The sequence below is a fragment of the Chamaea fasciata genome, unplaced genomic scaffold (assembly GCF_029207755.1).
Source record: "Chamaea fasciata isolate MVZ Bird 193981 ecotype frontalis unplaced genomic scaffold, bChaFas1.0.hap1 SCAF_1, whole genome shotgun sequence".
Lineage (NCBI taxonomy): Eukaryota > Metazoa > Chordata > Aves > Passeriformes > Sylviidae > Chamaea > Chamaea fasciata.
In genome coordinates, this window is record NW_027094086.1 from 13,137,121 (window position 1) to 13,155,431 (window position 18,311).

The 18,311-nt window shown below is 46.5% G+C and overlaps 1 protein-coding gene across 1 annotated transcript in view; it reads left to right on the forward strand.

Moving 5' to 3' along the window:
• The first annotated feature begins 12,270 nt into the window (after positions 1-12,270).
• SNTB1 (syntrophin beta 1) overlaps positions 12,271-18,311 on the forward strand; it is a 112,973-nt gene continuing 106,932 nt past the window's right edge. Inside the window, exon 1 of the mRNA XM_066176701.1 lies at positions 12,271-12,879. Coding sequence (XP_066032798.1) covers positions 12,363-12,879 — 517 coding nt within the window. The 5' untranslated portion in view covers positions 12,271-12,362. The remainder of the gene's footprint in view (positions 12,880-18,311) is intronic.

The following is an 18,311-nucleotide window of genomic DNA, read 5'->3' on the forward strand; positions in this document are numbered from 1 at the left end:
AGTGTTGTAGGCCAGGTAAGCCCAGAAAGGGAATTTGCTTTATTTGTGATTTTATACTCCCTTCTGCAACACTCATCTCTTGAACAGTGGTGTTCCCTTCTGTTGGGGGTTAGGAAACCAAGACACCTTCAAAGCCCCTCAGAAATCAAAGTAATATTTCAAGAAAATTTATATGAACCTTGAATTTTCTTTTTCTACTGGGGAAAACCTTCTGAGAATAATTCCAAGGATCAGAAGAGAAGCATAAATCCTCCATGTTTCTCAATAAGTGAGTTTCAACAAAAGCTGACACGTTTCTTATCCAAACATGTCAACTCACTGGGCCCAGATGTAATGGCAGTTCAGTACAACCAAAGTTGTATTTCAAACAGAATTGAAAAGTGGTACAGTGGCCACGACAGATGCATTTATAGTCTCCCTGCTTTTCCTAACCCATTCTTAAACACACTAAATGGATTGTCTTAAAAATAAGGAACTCTTGCAGAAACATGATGGAAACAGAAATTTTTGTCTTGAGTTTGCCATTAAAACTGACCTAAAAGAGAGTGCAGAGACCGAGTCCCACTTCCAGAATCTTTGGGTTTTGTCCCAGGGTTTCATTTGGAACTTGGAAGCAGTTTAAAATGCCAAGATATCCAGACGTCCTGCTACAGAGCCAGACGCCTCATGTACTTGTGAGCAATGGAATTTAAAATTACAGACATTCAGGTGTGTCCTATATTTACATCTATGGTGGAGCTGGTGTCAGGACTGCACCTGGGTGCATACCCTGCACAATTTGACATTGGTTCCCTGGGTGGTCCCAGGGGTGACACAAGGGACTCATCTCAGACAAGGTGATTGCCTGAGCTCACTAACACCCTCACAGTAAAGTCTTTGTCTAATTCCTTCAGGAGGAATTAGGTGGGATTACATAGAGGAGTTTTGAATAGACCCAGGGATTCTCCGAGGCAGTTCCTGCTGTACCTAGATCATTTTATAGACAGCATTGAATGTGTCAATGTGTTCATATATGATATGGCAAATCTGGCTGTCCTGGGGACATCCCCAAGCTGTAACTGCTGCAAAACTGACAAACTTACACATTGATGAGCTGCTTCTAACTACTCAGTAGAAATTGTTCCTGCAGTATCAGAAATGGTCATGCAGGACAGCCTTCTGCACACAGGAAAGATAAATAGTGGATGTTTTGTTCATGGTGTAAGAAAATTACAATAGATCATGTAGGACTGCAACACCGCTGAATTACAGGGAGTGATGAGGTTGGTGGTTCAGGAAGTGTCACCTGATCCAGCAGAAGACATTGTTGCAGAGATCCTCACAACAGCCACTTCATTTGCCATGTGGATAGCAAGCCAAACATCCCATCCAAGAGACGTGATTTCCCATGTGAGCATTACCCTAAGCCAAGACCCCAATAAGTCAGGGATTTTCTTAAGGAAACAAACACTCTCCATGAGACAACAGATGTTTCACATTTGTTGTGCAGATGTGAAAGGCTTGAACAAGCCTTAGAACTCGACAGTTATCCCCATCTAGACCTTCTGGTCCATTACTGCCCTAGGGATCGTGGGAGCCCTGCAAATGTCAATGAGGCATGAACACTCAGAGCTGCTGGACTGTCTGCAGAAAGGCACACAAAGTCTGCAAGTCTTGGGTCTTTTGGGGCTGGGGGTGTCTGGTTTGTGAGAGAACACTGACAGCTGTTTAGATCTATAAATGTTCACACTGATTTCACAACTGCTGCCACAACAGCAGAGAGAGGGCCCAGAGAGTTTCCTGGCAGTGAATGGAACTGGAATGCAGTATTGTACAAATGAAATGAAAAAAGAAAAAAAAAGAAAAAAGATTCTGCCACCAAATAATGTTGGTTTCCAGTAAGCTGCAGCTGCCACCCTCAGATAGGGCAGGAGAGAGCTGTGAAAGACTAACAGGAGTCAGACTTGATTTGACTTCTGACCAACAAGTGATCTTCATTCTGCAGCATGTGGTGCATGACCCCATTCAAGTCCTCCTCCAGGCCTTTACACTGTACTTCAGGACTCATCCTCCACTGCCTTGGATTGGTGGTACTAATCACCACATGGGTTCTTCCATGAGGCTTGAGTTGTTTTTCCACACTGCTCCCAGATCTGCTGGTTGCACTTCCCTACATTAATTCTAACCCAGCCTTAAAACAACATTAAAAGAGATTGGATTTAAAAAGTAAATTCATTGCCATAGGCTCAAAACAGCACTATCTTTAGGAATTTTGTGTTCTCTGGCCAAGCATGTATTACAATTATACAAGCTTATCACTGTTATCATGACTGTATTTTTACATTTGTAGTAAATGTACAGCAATCTTCCTTTTATTGTTATGTTTTAATAATGGATTGCCACCCAGAAAAAGTCGGAGTTGCTGTAGGCGACTGGGAAGCAGTCCAGAGTTACCCTCCTGTGTGTTCTTGGTACTGGATTTCAGAGGCTCGTGCTTATTTGTCTCAGTTCAAATCTAGTGAGAAAGTTATTCTGTGTTTGCATCAGCATAAAAAAGCATATTTTGCTAAAATCACCTCCTTCTCTCTACTGTTTCTTGTCTAATTATATGTGGTAGAGCCAGATTCCCAGAGGAAGAATACTTGGCTAAATAACTGTGCTGTCTATCCCACAAATTGTTAAACACATTGTGCAATTTCTATTACTACCTTCATTTTAACAACTTATTTTTAATCTCCACTAGATAAATACTAAATAAAACTCCAATATTTCAGAAACCACCCAATCATTGAAATGATGTTTTCCATTAAGTATGTTTCAGCCCAATCTAACTAATATCACCTACCAAAAGACCAAACTTCTTATGAAAAGATGAAAAAATTCACTTTCACTATAATACCAATTTTAAAAAGGATTCAGTCTATTCCACCCTGCCAGAAGATCAGTGTATGTGTTTCAAACTAAACATAGTTTTCAGTTCTGGAGTAGATATTAGTTCTGGGTTAAATATACAAAAAAAAATCTGGTTAGTATGTCACATCTCTTAGTCAAGTACCAAAAAGCTCCAGCCACTTTCCATCTAGGTAGACTCCAAGAGTTCCAAGAGCTTTCCATCTAGGTAGACTTTTGGACAGAAGCAGTGGCAGTAGCCACAGTGATGGGAACATAGAATGGGTAGGGTAGGGAAGGGTAGGGTAGGGTAGGGTAGGGTAGGGTAGGGTAGGGTAGGGTAGGGTACTGTAGGGTACGGTAGGGTAGGGTAGAGTAGGGTAGGGTAGGGCAGCCTGTTCACTTACCACACAGCCAAGAGTGTGCACACTGTGGAAGAACTAAAGAGGTTGTGGTTTGGCAGTACTGGGTGGTGGAGAAGAAATTACATCAAAAGGTTCCTGCATCCTCTGTGACTTTTTCACCTTTTAATTTCATCCTGAATCTTGAGAAAGGTCATTGTGTAGCTCACATGATAATTTCCATTAGAGAAAGTTAAGATACTTTGAAAAGAAAATCAGTATTATTCTATCCATTAATGGATCGAGAACTAGGACACAAAACATGGGTTTGTCCATCAACAGTGGCTGTCAGAGCTTGCAGATGAGGGCTTATACACAGGAAAATACTGACATAAAGACAATCAGTAACCAAACAACCAAAAACCTTGCTTAATAAATCTTTTGGGCAGATGGAGAAAGGGCTCAAACAACTGTCCTAGAATGTAGTGTTCAACAGATGGGATTAACAAAGGATGCTTAAATGTCACATAAGCAGTGTCACTTAGATTTCAATGTCAAATACCTTCACAGTTTCTTAAAATGGAATTTGAAGCAACTTTGTTGGTGATTTGTAAGTATGGTGGGTTTACTCCAGCAGAAGTATCTGATTTAACAAAGAACTGTGGTCCATTTGACAATCGTAGCAGTGAATAGATCTATTGTGTGTAAAGGATCTGCTCCTGCCCACCTTGCTTCAGTCCGCCCCTGCATTTCTTTCAGGTGACTACTGACAATGGAAAGCTAACTCAAGAGATTACACTAAACTACGAACATGCTTTCAACATTTTTCTCCCAGACCTGCCTCATAATTTGGTCTGTCAATAATCCCCCAAATGTGATGATTCCCATCTGAATTAACTGTAGGCTCTTTGTGTTTTATTTCTAGACTACAAGACAACCATCCAAGAATAAAAAATATAGTGAGGGTGATACTCATTTCTCTGAGATCAGTGTTCCCTTGCCCCCCCCCAGACATACATTTGATTTACAAAGCTGTAAAAAGACAACCAGCACAGGTATTACCTGAAGCAAGAGATGCAACTCAGCCATTGCAGAGCTCAAAAGTGAAACAAACAAACAAACAAAGACAATGCCACATACACATGCAAAATTATATAGTAGTGTTACAGAAGATGTGGAGGTGAGCATTGCAGTGAAAGTTCTGTACTCTCCCATCCCTTGGTGGAGCAGGCTTTCTGTGCAGCACAAGGTGTTTCTCAGGAAATCCACTACTTCCCCTCTGAACAGGTCCTGCCCTGCCATGGGAGGGAGCAAGACCCCAGTTTCTGGTTTGCAACTCACATTCATTGCCACGGTGCAGAGCTCGAAGGGGCTGTCTGAGCTCCTTGCCTTCTCTGGCAATGGCAGTAAGAAAGTAAAGTGCTTCTGAAGCGCAGAGAACCTCTCCTACCTGGAGTATCAAGTTGCTACTTCAAGCATGGAGAGGCAAGTAGGGGAGCCTTGCTCAGGTCCTGGAGGGCTCCTAGAGAGCTCTTCTTTGGTAACTGTGAGAAATGAAGTCTGAACACAACTCCTCGATGTTAAAGTAGTTACAAAGTTATAAAGTCAAGGTCAAAGTTAGTTTAAAAAAAATTGTAACGATAGTGTTAAAATCTGTTTGTATTCATTTTTGTACTCACCACCTTAAAAATCCTACTAACTTTTCCTGTCGCTTCCCCGTTAGGTAAGGCTGCTGCTGTTTCCCCCCAGCATTGCCGCCCCCCCCCCCCCCCCCCATTTTAGTTTCCTCACCAGGTCTCTGTCTCCTCTCCACCCTGTTGCTCCTGACTCATCCTTCAGAGCCCTACTCTCCGCCTACCCTCCGGCTGCTCTCTGCCAACACTGACCCTCCTGCTCACCAGTGCCAGCCCGAGTATGTAAATTACAAAGCCCAGGTGCATGATGGGACTGAATCAATATCAGAAGCCCCTACTGGAAGCGAGCCAATTCAGAATCTAGATCTGCGAAGGACAGCACTGAACTGGCAACACCCAGAAGGATGTATGGACAATCTCCTGTATCTCGCTGTAACTTCAAAAGTACTTAGAGAGCGGGACATCCCTGGGCTCGGTGGGAGCCAAGAGAGTTGTCTGGGACTCCCACAAGAAGTCCTGCTCTGCAGTGTATGCTGTAGAGTGCATTGCACCTCCTCCTCAGTGGTGTAGCTCAGCAGGAGCAGGAGGGGCGGAAGCCACCCTCGAGACCCCCCCCTTCCTAAGAGCTGAAATCAATAAAGGCAATTAAGGAGGAAACATTGTCTCCTGCCCATTTATAACAGTAACCAGGAGGGCCATGGGACTTTCCTCTCTTGGGCTTGGGGATGCTCTTGGGTGACAAACTTGTGCTGAAGTCACAGTATGAGCTCAGCATCATCTCTGCAGGACCAATCTTGGAGAAGAGCCTGTCTCCAGATTGCAAACTTCTCTCTTCATTTCCCTTCGGTCCGAACAAACCATCTCTGTTTCTCACCACTGCAATAGGTTGATTTGCGGCCTTGGAAGTTGCATGGAAGAGGGACAATGACCTTATTTCACCTGTGAGAGGGTACAGCTGGAGAAAACTAGCTTTTCTAGCTGAACTACTTTACACAAAGGAAATAAACACTTCTGGCACCTGAACAGCAGCCAGTTTCTCTCCTTGTGTGGGCAGCAGGTTGTAGGCACAGATGTCTGGTGAATACCACAGGAGAAGTGAATACCACAGGGGATCCCAGGGTAGGAAAAGTCCAAAGACCTTGTGGGCAGTGCGTTTCACAGGCACCATGGCAGGAGAGGAGTGCAAGGTGGGGCACCTTGTTGGGGGTTAGGTTTGTCCCTTTTTCACTCTAAATAATTTTTTCCCCATAAGTTACCAAGGAGACCAAGTGTTGGATAGTTAAGAGTACTTAACCGAAACCAAGAGGTGGCCAAAGCTCGGAGGGGAAGATAATGTGAGTTTTGGGGGCAGGTAAAGGATGGAGCTTGAGGCAGCTGGGCTCTGTTCTTTTCGGCATTCGGGGACAGAGAACGGCTGGGTTGCTGCTTGCTGCTTGCTGCTTGCTGCGGGAGGAGATCACTGTCGCTGGAGGGGTCCAGTCCTGGGAAATCTACCATCATCTGCCCGCCCTGGAATTCTGAGCTTCTCTGCCACCCTGCTGGAGCTGGCCAGCTCTGCCCTGCTGTCACAGCTTCTTCGGCACTGCTCCTCATGCTACAGTGTGACCCTGCACCCCCTGCCCTGCCGGGACACGCTGCCCCTGCCTGCCGGGGACATCCTGCCATTCCAGCTTCCAGCCTGGGACTTTCCACTGTTCCAGCTTGGTGCTCAGAGGATCCTGCAGGGGCACCGAGACTAAATTGCCCTGGATTTTTGTAAAGCAAAGCCCTCAAGGTTCTTGGTACTGTTTTTGTTATTAATGCTGTAATTGTTGTTTTTGTTTGCTTTGTTATACATACTAGTAAAGAACTGCTATTTCTATCCCCAAATCTTTTGCCTGAAAGCCTACAAGTGCAAATTTTTAATTGGAAAAAAAAGGGGGGGGGGGGGGGGGGGGGAGGTGGTTTACATTCTCCATTCCAAGGGGAACTCCAGCTTTCCCTGGCAGATACCAGTCTTCCCAACCTAAGACACACTTCCAAGTGAGACTTGCAGGAACATACAGGATTTGGCAGGTTGAGGACATGGGAGTGAAGTCACTGGCCAGAGGGTCAAAGTCACATGTTTGTAACACACAACACAGCTCACCTCTACAACATTAATAAAAGGTTTACACCAAGGTTAAGACCAAGAGGAAAGAACAAGATGATAAAAAATGCTTTTGTTGTTTTGACACCCAACCAGATTAATGTGTTTCTGACGAAAATGAAAACCAGAGCTGAAACATGTTGGATGGCATCTGGAGTACCATTACCTTTTTCATTATCTATTATATGTTCAAGAATTACTGCAATGCAAACCTCTGATCTTGGCATTTAAAACATCCTGGGCTTAGCCTACAGAGTAGAGGGAGATTGGTATGCAAGAGATAAAAACTAATTCAAGAAACTGCAGGATCAAAGTAACTTGGAATGAAAAAGTTAAGAAACTAATGCACTGAGAGAGATCTGCAAAGCAAGTGAAGGACATAAAACCAGGAAAAACTCTGCTATAGTGTAAACAGTGTAGCCATGAAACCTTATTTTCAGAGTCTTTTGAATTTAGTTAAATTCAAATAAATTTCATAAAATTGCTTGAAGTCAAGGCAAACATTTCTAGAGTTCTGAGCTTGATCCTGTCTATTTTAAAGTAATTTTAATAGTAGAAAGAACTAGACTCAGATCTGTGTGCACAAGAAACCTGAACACTTCTGGCACCCACTTCTGTATTAACTTGTGCCAGAGGTGTATTTGCAGCAGGAAGACATTCATTTGCATCCTGGCCCATAACTCCACGGCTGTGGGAATATTTGCTCAGTTTGCCTAGTTAACATGTGACTCAGGTTGGTGTACATGTGGATTTCACACACATACTTTTTTCATGTACACACAAGTAGGCTCCTGCATTGAAAAACTGAATGCATAAAGCATTTGCTGGCAAGCAGTTATGCATTCATTTTATTTTCAAATGCCATGATGTGTGGAAAAGCTTGGAAAGCTTTAAACTAGGGAAAGAAAAACAAATACTTTTGTATTCGGAAAACAAACCATAATGCAACCTCCAGGTTATGAAGATCTTCAGGCATTCTTGACATCTTCATAAACCAGCACCAATGAGCAATTATTACTGAAAGCTGACTTTAAAGCCAACAGGCTCCCACAGCACTGAAGAAGGGAGGATTACTACTGGGGATTAGGTAGGCAGCCTGCCCTGCACCAGCAATGCCTGTAAGAAGGCATGACACAGGCCACGTGTGATGTCCCCCTGACGTGCAACGGGGACATCAGCATCAGCACTGGAGCTTGCCCCGCTGCATCCCATCAGGCACAGACATAGAAGGGGCTGCCATGGGGGAACGAGTAGTTCAGGCACATTCCTCAAAAAATAACTTAAACTTGGCTGCTGCAGTGTTTGGGATCATTGAAGGAGTTGAACTCTCTTCCAGCTTTTCATTACTTGTCAGGTTTCCAGCACTGGCCTTCCGACATTGGACTTCCTTCCTATCCAGATCCGTCTGCTGAGCTGGTCGGTGTCAGGGTAACAAGATGGGAACATCATTATCCAGACCTGATTCTGTCCAACCTCCATCATCTGAAACACATTCAAGGATCACAACCCTCTTGTTTCCAATTTAAAGCAGTTTTAGCTGAGCTGGCTTTGAGCTGTTGTAACATAGATAATGCAAGAAGGAAGAAAAATAAGATACAAGAGTTTGAGCATGTCCCAGAAGTCCTTCAAAAATTACACCTCCGCAATAGAAAAGCACCGACAGTCATAAAGAAGCCACAGCTATAGAACGGCTCTGGTGTCTTTACCTTCTCTGCCTGTGAGTGGAATAGGAGCTATGTTCCCTGCACCACTGAGTGGTGAGCTTGCATATGTGGCCTTGCAATGATTTTGCTATCAGGAAGACAGTTTATTTACACAAGATGTGAACACTGACCTCTTTGCTTGAAAAGAGAGAGAAAACCCCCCAAATAACAGGCGGTGTCCTCATTCTGTCTCCAGTAGCTTCTATAATAAAGCTGAGCCTCAAGAACATCCCCAGTGCCATACCCACAACCCTTTCTGCACAGTTTTTCTTGCATTTTTGTTCTTGCATGCACGCACAGACCCCAGATCCCTTGATCTTGCTTGGTCACCCAGGCAGTTCCTCAGACATCACTGCTGCACTCTATGACCTGCACACATGCTTCAGTGCTCCTTGTCCTGGGAAGCAGCTTCTGTGTTTTTTAATGCCCTGACTTCTTCCAGTTCACTGAACTGCTTCTTCCATTTAGGCTCTTGACTTTAGGTGAGCCCATAGGCCCCTGCAGGTCAACAGCAGCTATTAGCATTATCTTGCCCAACAATTTGTTTATACAGCAGGAGTGAAAGGGACACTAATCTAGTTCAAACATTTAAGCGCTGCTGAAATACAAAAATCAAAAAATTATTTTTTGGCTTGTTTGAAAGACTCCATTCTACACAGCAAACCCTTTCAGAAGAACAACTGATGGAGAGAGAGTTTTGCTAAGCTTTGTCTGTGCTGAAAGCCTTTCTAGTGATTAGAGATGGAAGTTTGGAAGTCTCGAGTGCTTTGGCCATCCCACCACACACTCCGGCTTCCTTGCAGAGAGTCACACTGAATGCTGCAATTGCAGTGTGAGTAATTATTGATGCTGCCAGAAACAACACTGTCAGGAAAAGTCTGTAGTTGAAATTAGGAATTTGCTTTCTGCTATGCCCTGGAAACCATTAGGGACCAGCAGCAGACTTTGGAACAACAGTGTTATCTGTGGCAAACCTGAGCACTCAATGGCTGAACACCCAATTAAACATCTGCTTTTATCTTCTATTTCTGCTCCTGCTGCATAAACCTGAATTTCAGAAATCACACTGCAGGCATGACTGGCAGACCTGAGGCAGGACCGAGGACAGTAATGTTGGCAGGGGTACCAGCAGAGAAGTCTCAAGACACCTTTTCCTTCTCACCCTCAGTTCAGCAGCCCAAGTTGCTCTTGGGGTACACAAAGACTCGGGGTAGACAAACACAGTTATGAGCCTGGACTCCCAGGACAGGGAACACAGACATCAGCTATCAATTGCAGTGTCTTCAGGAGGAAAGACAATCGGTGACACTGTTTGCCTCAAGCCTGTGCCTTAGAATCTCTTGCACTATCTTTACCTTTATTTTCCAGACTGAAACCACACCTCTGTTTTCTTTACAGATCCAAGGCGGGCAGAAAGGGGGAGGAGAAAGCAGTGAAGGCTGCTATAAAGTCTTTTTTGTACCGGGAATCCATATCTCAGATGCTAGCCCTGGAAAACTTTATTAATTGCCTCTGTTGGAATGGGAAAGGAAAATAGATGAAACAAGCACAGCTCTTGGATACTCACAGTGCAATTGTCTATGCAAGCGAGTTCCATGGGAATCCCACTGGAGCCCCAGACACACTCAGCAAACACAGCCCAAACACAGAGTGTGCCAAAGAAGCGTGAGGCATTAAACATTTACTTTCCTTTCCCTATTACCTTTGCACAACAGCACAGAAACCACCTAAACATCTCTTCATTGTAAATTTTCTGAAACTACTTTAAAAATACACATTTCCATTAGCAGTAGCACAGATCTTTTATTAATTCATGAAGAAGAAACATGAAATAACTAGTAAGAGCTGATTACTTGGAAACAGATGTCTGATTTTATAACTTAGCCTGGACACTTGGGCTTGAAACTATACAGGACTGTGAGTGCTACCACAGCTGTCGCTGATTTTTGCAAGCCTGTCCTTTCCCTCCCATCCTCTCACCTACCTGAAGCTGCTGGAACTGAAGGAGCACATTCATTGTCTATACTTTGTACATGGGAACGGGATCTACAAAAGCCCACCAACCCAAACATCCAGGGTATTGTACATGAGCTACCTAAATCAGCAAGGGAGGAATCAGCTGGAGAAAAGAGTGTGTTGCAGCCTCCTCCTGTATAGAGATTAAGTGCCTTGTTCAGGTTTAGCGGGACATGCTTCTTTTCACTCAGGATTCACAGCCCTGAAAACTTAATTATAGCTTTTCACCTTGCAGTGATTAACATGAGAAATGAAGAGACCTCTCCTCTGTCTGATTTTTCTCCACCCACTCATTATCCTTGAATAACCCATCACCTGTGGATTCTCAGTCTCCATAGGTGCAGGGTTGCATTCCTACTGGGGCAGAGGGACCTGAGTGTAGCCTGGATGAGGCTGCAGATGAAGCAGGGTAGAGGCCTCCTTCGGCTGCCTTTTGGAGGGAAGGGAAAGTGTTCTGTGTAGCTTAGTGCCAGCAGCATGGTCTAAGAGATCTTACTAAACCAAGACAAGCTTGTCTGAGGATGATCCCATATATAGGTCCCACCCCATGCTGGGGAGGTGAGTCCCAAGTTGCCCAGCCCACATTAACCTGGGGCACATATGTGTACGTGGAAGCAAACTCCCAGTGCCAGAAATAAATGGCATCACTTTAAAAAAGGGTAAGATGTGGCACTTAGGGAGCCACATGACTCACATGGCCGAAATGATTGGGACTAAAAACTTCTCTGGCTATCCCAGGCTCTACAAAGTGTTGCTCACACACACACACCCCAAACGGTCCAGAACCGCTGGAGTTTTCATTCCAGTTTAGGAAGGAGGCAGAGCTGCTCTGCAAGGAGCAGAAACAAAGGCAGTCCTGGAGGTGCTTCGTATCTGTAGATGCTGCGAGGGAGCGCCTCCAGGCCGGCTGGGGACATTTCTGAAAGGCAATGTGAAAGCGTGTCCTATTCTGATGCCTGAGCTGGAGCTTCAAGCCCCTTGTCAGGCACCTATAGTTTCCTAAGAGGGAAGGGAATATGAGAAAAACTGCAAAATGGGACGTGTAGCCTCCACAAGTCTTTAACAATTGTAATCAAAGGGCATAGAAAACAATTATAAAATGTGCAAAAGTATCCGTCACGAGCACTTAATACCTCCATCCTACAACGCTGTCAAATAACTCGTATTCTCCTTCCATACAGCTGAAATTTAAGTACTTTGGGGCCACCCGTTGGTTTTAATTCTCTAAAACTTTATAGAAAAATTCCTGGAGGGGGAAAAAAAGAGTTGGGTTTTCCTTATCTCTTCCCTGCCCCTGGTTTCCTTCAGCTCCCCCACACCCCACTGCAGACGGCAGCTGCCGGGGCTGGCACCGCGGCTCCGGCGGGCTCCCTGCAGCGCCAGATGCCACCACAGCCCGGGCCCGAAGGGAGCCGCGGCTCAACCAGGGGCGTCCCACGCCGTGTCCCCGCGGGAGGGGCGGGACACCCCCGTCCCACTCCGCCCGCGGGCGGTGCCGCCAGGTGCGCCCGCCCCGGCGCGGCCCCGGGGGGGCGGCCGCGGCTCCTCGCCCCACCCCGGCGCGCCGGGAGCTGCCGCCCCCCGGCTGAAGTCCGGTGCCGCCGCGCTGTGCCGAGCCGTGCCTTGCCGTGCCGGGGGTGCCGTCACTCGGCGCTTCCAGCATGCTCCTAAGATGGCGGTAGCGGCGGCGGGCGGGGGTGGCCGGGCGCAGCGCAGCGGCTGGCTGGAAGTTTTGGTGCGGGAGCGCTGGCACAAAGTGCTGGCCAACTTGTGCGGCGAGGCGCTGGTGCTGAGCGGCGAGGAGCGCCCCGACGGCGCGGCCCATAACGGGCTGGGCGGCGATGGGACGGCGTGCCGCGGGGCCGAGGGCGGCGGGGGGCCGGCGGCGGCGCGCACCGCCTTCACCGACCCCCCCGAGCAGGTGCCCGAGGCCGTCTCCAACAAGAAGCGCTGCGTGAAGGTGCTGAAGCAGGAGCTGGGCGGATTGGGCATCAGCATCAAGGGGGGCAAAGAGAACAAGATGCCCATCCTCATCAGCAAGATTTTCAAGGGGCTGGCGGCCGACCAGACCCAGGCTCTCTACGTGGGCGATGCCATCCTGGCTGTGAACGGCACCGACCTGCGGGATGCCACTCACGACGAGGCGGTGCAGGCGCTCAAACGGGCCGGCAAGGAGGTGCTGCTGGAAGGTAGGGGAGCGGGGCGGTCCGGCCGTGCGCCTCCCGGAGCAGGGGGCTGTGGGGCGGGGCGGCTGCCCGAGGGGCGCCGGGGCCGAGCCGGGGGCGAGGGAATGACCACGCGCACCTTGTGCTGCTCCTCCGGGCGTCTTTCCAGCGGGGAGAGTTCACACCCTGTACGCCGCGCCGGGACCCTCGACGGCGTGTTAGGGACACAGACCCTCGGGAAGGGGCAAGCGGGATGTCGGGGAGCCGGGCTTGAACTTTCCGCCCTCGTATCCGCCTGCGCGGTCCCCACAGCCCCGTCCGTGCGGGGTCGGTGGAGGCTCCGCAGCCCCGTCGGGTCGCGGATATGGGTCTGCTCCTGGGCTGAGGCTCTCCGTGGGAGCCTTACCGAGCCTCCTGCAGGTTGAAGCATCTTCTGGATCTGCCGTCAGGACGTTTTCACATCTTTTCAGCCCAAGAAAGATGGGGAGAGTTTGGTACAGTGAAAGGAGGGGTAAAAGAAGTAAAGGAAGCCCCTCTCCTACCCTGGCATTAAGGGAATGGCTTGGGTGACTTTGCCCTAGTCATCTCGAAACGCCCGACACCACCCTCTCTCCAGTTCCTCCTTCTACCACCCTACTCCCGGTCAGGGATGGGGGTGGGGGCAAAGCGGTTTAAATGAAGCTGGCGGTGCCTCAGGGACTCATTAGCCATTCCTGCAAAGCAGCGCCTTTTCCTTTCTCAAGGGTGACTGAAACAGTTTTGTAAAAAGTAGCCTTAGAAATTGACCTCAGAAAAAGGAACAGGCTTGGAGGAGACGTGGAGGGAGGGTGTCCCCCAGAACGGGACGGGTGGCGGGGGGGAGCAAGTAGCAAAGCAGAGCTCGGTTCCCCCAGACCGCGAGTTCATGAGGAGAGAGGCGTTGCACAAACGCTTAATCCCTGCCTTTTCCCAAGGACTAATTTACTTGCTTCACCTGAGAGAATGAACAGCTTCAGAACTGCCCTTGGCGTGTGTGTGATAAAGTGATTACATATTTGCCCACAAGTTCATTTAACCGGAGGTCAATGGCATTTGAGGCATGCTGCAGCGCTGCCTTCCCCGTGTGCCATCGCTTTCCTGCGAGCCGCGGGCACTCCCACCTGGCTATACCTGTAGCCCTTTCGGTACCGCGTATTTCTTCTTTGTGTTTTTTTTCGGTGGTTATTTTGAGGAGCAAAGGAGGTGCTGCTGCTGGCTGGTGCAGCTGAGGGTCGGCTGTGGGCAGCCAACTATGGCATACAGAAGTTACAGAAAAAGTTTGAAAGGGAGAGAAGGTGAGAAATGTATTCCACAGCAGTGTGTGCTGAGAAACTCTTTTGTTTTCCCTGTAACAGTGAAAATTGGAGGAGTTAGTGATCCATAAGGATTTGAGAAACTGAGGACAATTGTGTGTCCTCTCCCTCTGTGCCCTGCAATACCTGCCGGACCAAAGTGCATCTTGTCTTCCCTCACTGCAGCCAAATTGATTACAGATATACCCCTGAAGCATTAATATGAACTTCTCTGGGCAGTCTGAAGTGAGGCTGTTGTATCCAAATTTTATCACTGATTTGTTTATTCAGCGTAAGGGCTTTCTGGAGTGCAGGCCAGGTAGTGGCTGAGCTTTGCTGTGACCTAATGAGTAATGTATATATGCTGTGCTTGCAACAGTCTCCCTCCCTCTGTGTAGTGCCTGCAGCAGCAGCACCTGAGCACGGTGCTGCTGCACCAGCCTTAAAATCCCTCAGTTTTCTTCTGGGCTAGGAGTGAAGATGAAGCCGTTTCAGTGGGGCCTCTAAGTACCCTCCTTCAGTCCTTTTGACACTACAGCTATCACGTTTCTTTGCTTCATGCTAAGGTGCCTCAGTAGTTGTTTCTGCAGTTGAATTTGAAATTTGCAAAACGAGAGTATATTTCAGTGGTGATCTGTATATAGAGTTAAAATATTCTGGCACTGCACTCAGTATTTTATCCTGCCTTTGTCTTGCTATTTCAGCAGAGTAACCAAATCAAATGTTGGCTCCAGCATTGCCTGGGAGGGCTGCTACCTTCAGTGGGGACCCACTCCACGTGAGTGGCTTGTGAAAGCGGGCAGCTTGGAACAATTCTCTCCCATTCTATTGCCCACTTTGAAACTCATTCTGCAGCAACAGATTCTAAAATAGTATTTTTATTACTAAAGGAAGGAAAATCCAAAAGTTCTTTTTACTCTTTAAAGTATAGAAGGGCAACACTTGATTTTCCTTTCCTTACGGACTGTAGGATTTTGACATTTCCTGACTTCTTAGAGGGTTATATATGGCAAAAAGCAGTCTGTGATGGGGCGGAACAAGACCTTTGTGCAGCTCCTCTCTAGACTCTCTCCAATTCATAGAGAAAAGCCAGCATGTGTTTCCAGGGTCAAAATGTAACATTTACATTTTAGGGAATTTCTGAGATTTGTTTGTGACTTCCAGTCCAGGAAAGCCGAATTTGCAAAGGCATGGCAAGGTGTAAAGCACAAGAAACACATTGCATGGTGCAGCAGGGCTCTGAGTATTGCCCAATGCATTGTGCATTCCTGGAAAGGGTCTTACCGTTGGGTACTTCCTAGAGGTTATGGCAGGGAAGATGTGGCTCAATACACCCAATATCAGAGTGCTGGAGCCTGCCTGTTATATAGTGTCCTGCCTAAAACTGCTTGCTCAGTGGAATGAGGCATTTACCAGCTCAGCACTAAACTGAAGTCTCTCCTGCATTCCTGTGCAGGGAGGAAGGGAGTGGAAAATCCCTCCCCAGGCCTCTGTGCCCTGTGTGGGAGGCAGGGCTGGCACCCGGGTGGGTGACAGGAGGAGGAAGGTCTGTGAAGAGAAGGGATCAGGCAATGCTTCATTTTAACACTTGCCCCTTTTCCTGCATTGATCACTGTCTCTGAGCTGGTGGAAAGAAATTTGCTGAAGGGTCAGGGGTGGTATAGCTGCAGCAGCTGTGCTGGTGTTGGGGGGCACAGCTGTAAAGCCTGGTAGGACAGGTGCTACTCTAACAAATTTAATAGCCATGCTGGGTTGTTCTGTCTTCTCATTTTCCATCCGTGACACTTGTATAATTCATCTGCTAAGCTAAAGTTCGTTCTTACAGGTGTGGTCTGTGTAGTTGGCCAGGGTGCCTTAAATCTAGTAGAATTTGATAAAAAGAAGGGAAATAAGGCAACAGGTGATACTGCCTTAAGAGAAGCTGTCAGGCAAAAGGCTCAAGAGGAGAAGGAGGTGATGAGGAGAAAGGACTTGAGGCCTTAGAAATCATTCTGTCTCCTCATCTGCAGGGATGGACCACTTCTGCCTGCAGGGTTTAATTTCCTGTGAGCTGTCCATCACAGCCTGGGTGTGGGGAGCAAAGCAGGCAGAGGTAGCAGGGGTGGAGGTGGCCCTGATGTTTGGCTTGTCAGCCCTGGGTGACTTCTCAGATGTTCAAAACCGCAGGATGGAGCTTCCCACCAGCATTCAGGAGCAGAATTTCCTTACATGAGAGACAAGGCAGCTTCCTTGTACGACACATATTTGCAGGTGTGGAAGGAAGCTAAAATTATCCTGACAGCTATTGTTTGTACGTATAATTTCCTTGTGGTTCTGTTAAATTTGGGCTTCTTAAATAAGCACTTTGGAAAATCAAGCATCCCCTCTCATGCTGTGTGAAGCACATTACATTCAAGTGACTCTCAAGACACCAAAGGTGTTTGTTTTTACCAAAGCATCCTGGAAAAGAGCAGTCCCTTAGTGTGCTCTGTAACCAAGCTGGCTGTGCTTTACTTGTATTCTGTATGTGTTCGGTGGAAAAAAAGAAAACTTGAAGTAGCCTGTGCTAATGTCAAACAGGATCCCCTGCATGATGCTGTGTTGGCATGTGAAGAAAAATAACCCCTGCATTGGTGACTTTTGCTCTCTTTCTGCAGGGTGTTTTCCCCTTACTTGTTTAGTGTGTAGATGTGTGAGTAATGATGGTGGTGGAAGGTATGTAGTGGGAAAAGGAGCATCTTCTTAGTGTTGTTAGAGTTTTATTGGTTTTGAATAATCCCCAGTTAACACAATTGAGAAGTCTGTGGAGAAGTGGCTTTGGCAGCGTCCCTGGCTTTGCATAAATTTCTTACAGAGAGGCAGCCCCCTGCATAGTGAATTTTAGCGGTAGACAGTAGACTATAGTCATCTTCTGTGGCTTTCTTGGGACTAATATACACCTTTAAAGCTGTGTAAGAGTAAGCACGATGCAGTTTGTAATGTGGTAACGTGTGTTATTGTCCAGACAATATTTCTGTAAGAATTGTAAGGATTCTCCCCTTCCTACCCTTTTTAAATTTCCTCTGGGTGAAGCAAAGCAAACCTATCTGTGTGAATTACATGTTGAAATAGTGTAAAATAGGTATGGGCTTCTTGTTGGCTGTAGTTTTTGATCTTATCTATGTGTTTGTGTTTCTCTCAGTAAAGTAGTGACAAAAGGAGATTTCTGAGAATAACAAAATACAATATTTATCCAAAAAGTGTATCTCCTGCAAGTATAGAGGAAAAATGAGGTACAGGGCACTTAATAAATGTGTATGTGACGTAACTAGTTACTACAGTCAGGTCAGGGCTGTAAATCTCAGTGACCACAAATTGTATGCATAATTATTCTTTATACTTCCAATATATGTATGGACAAAACACTTTATCTTTTTTGGGGGGGAGTGGGGTGGGGTTGTACCAGCAAATATGCAGTTAGGGAAATGCCGTATATTTAGAAGCTGTGCATTTCACGACTCATGTAGCTGCCCTTGGCACACAACAGTTTGAAAGTGAAATTGAAAGGGAAAGGAGCAGGTAATCTTATTCTAAGAGTTTCAGGTCTAAGCAGTTCCTGAGAATCTCAGTTTTGATTGTTTCAGCTGCCTGCAGCTGATGGGGAAGGTTGAGTGACAACACTTCATGTGTTTTTCATTGATTAGATTAGATTACAGGCTAATTTAGCAGTCCAGACAGCCTGCATCACCTTTCACAGATAAAAATCAGTACATCCTCTTTGCAGTAATTCTTGTATGAGTCCTCTGTCTCAGTTACTCTAAAGAAAGTAAGGTGGCTGTGGGCAACACATTCCTGGATTTATTTGGACCAAGTGCAGGGTGCTCTGTCAACCCACCCACCCTGGAAATCATATACTAAGCCCCACAGAAGCAACTTACTACCATCTCCTTAAGGGTGCTTAGAAGATTAATTATGTCTAAAGACCTGGGATTCAATTGCACATACAGATTATACCTGTTAAGTATCATTAGAAAAGAAAAAAAAAGCATGTTCTTAAATCCCAGTAGTAATTTCTTCATGAAAATTAAATTTAAATCTTGGTATAACTCTTTAAAGTATTTTTAAACCATGAAAATAAAATTGAAAGCTGAAGGCTTCTGCTATGGTTAATAAAACAATGTTTGTATC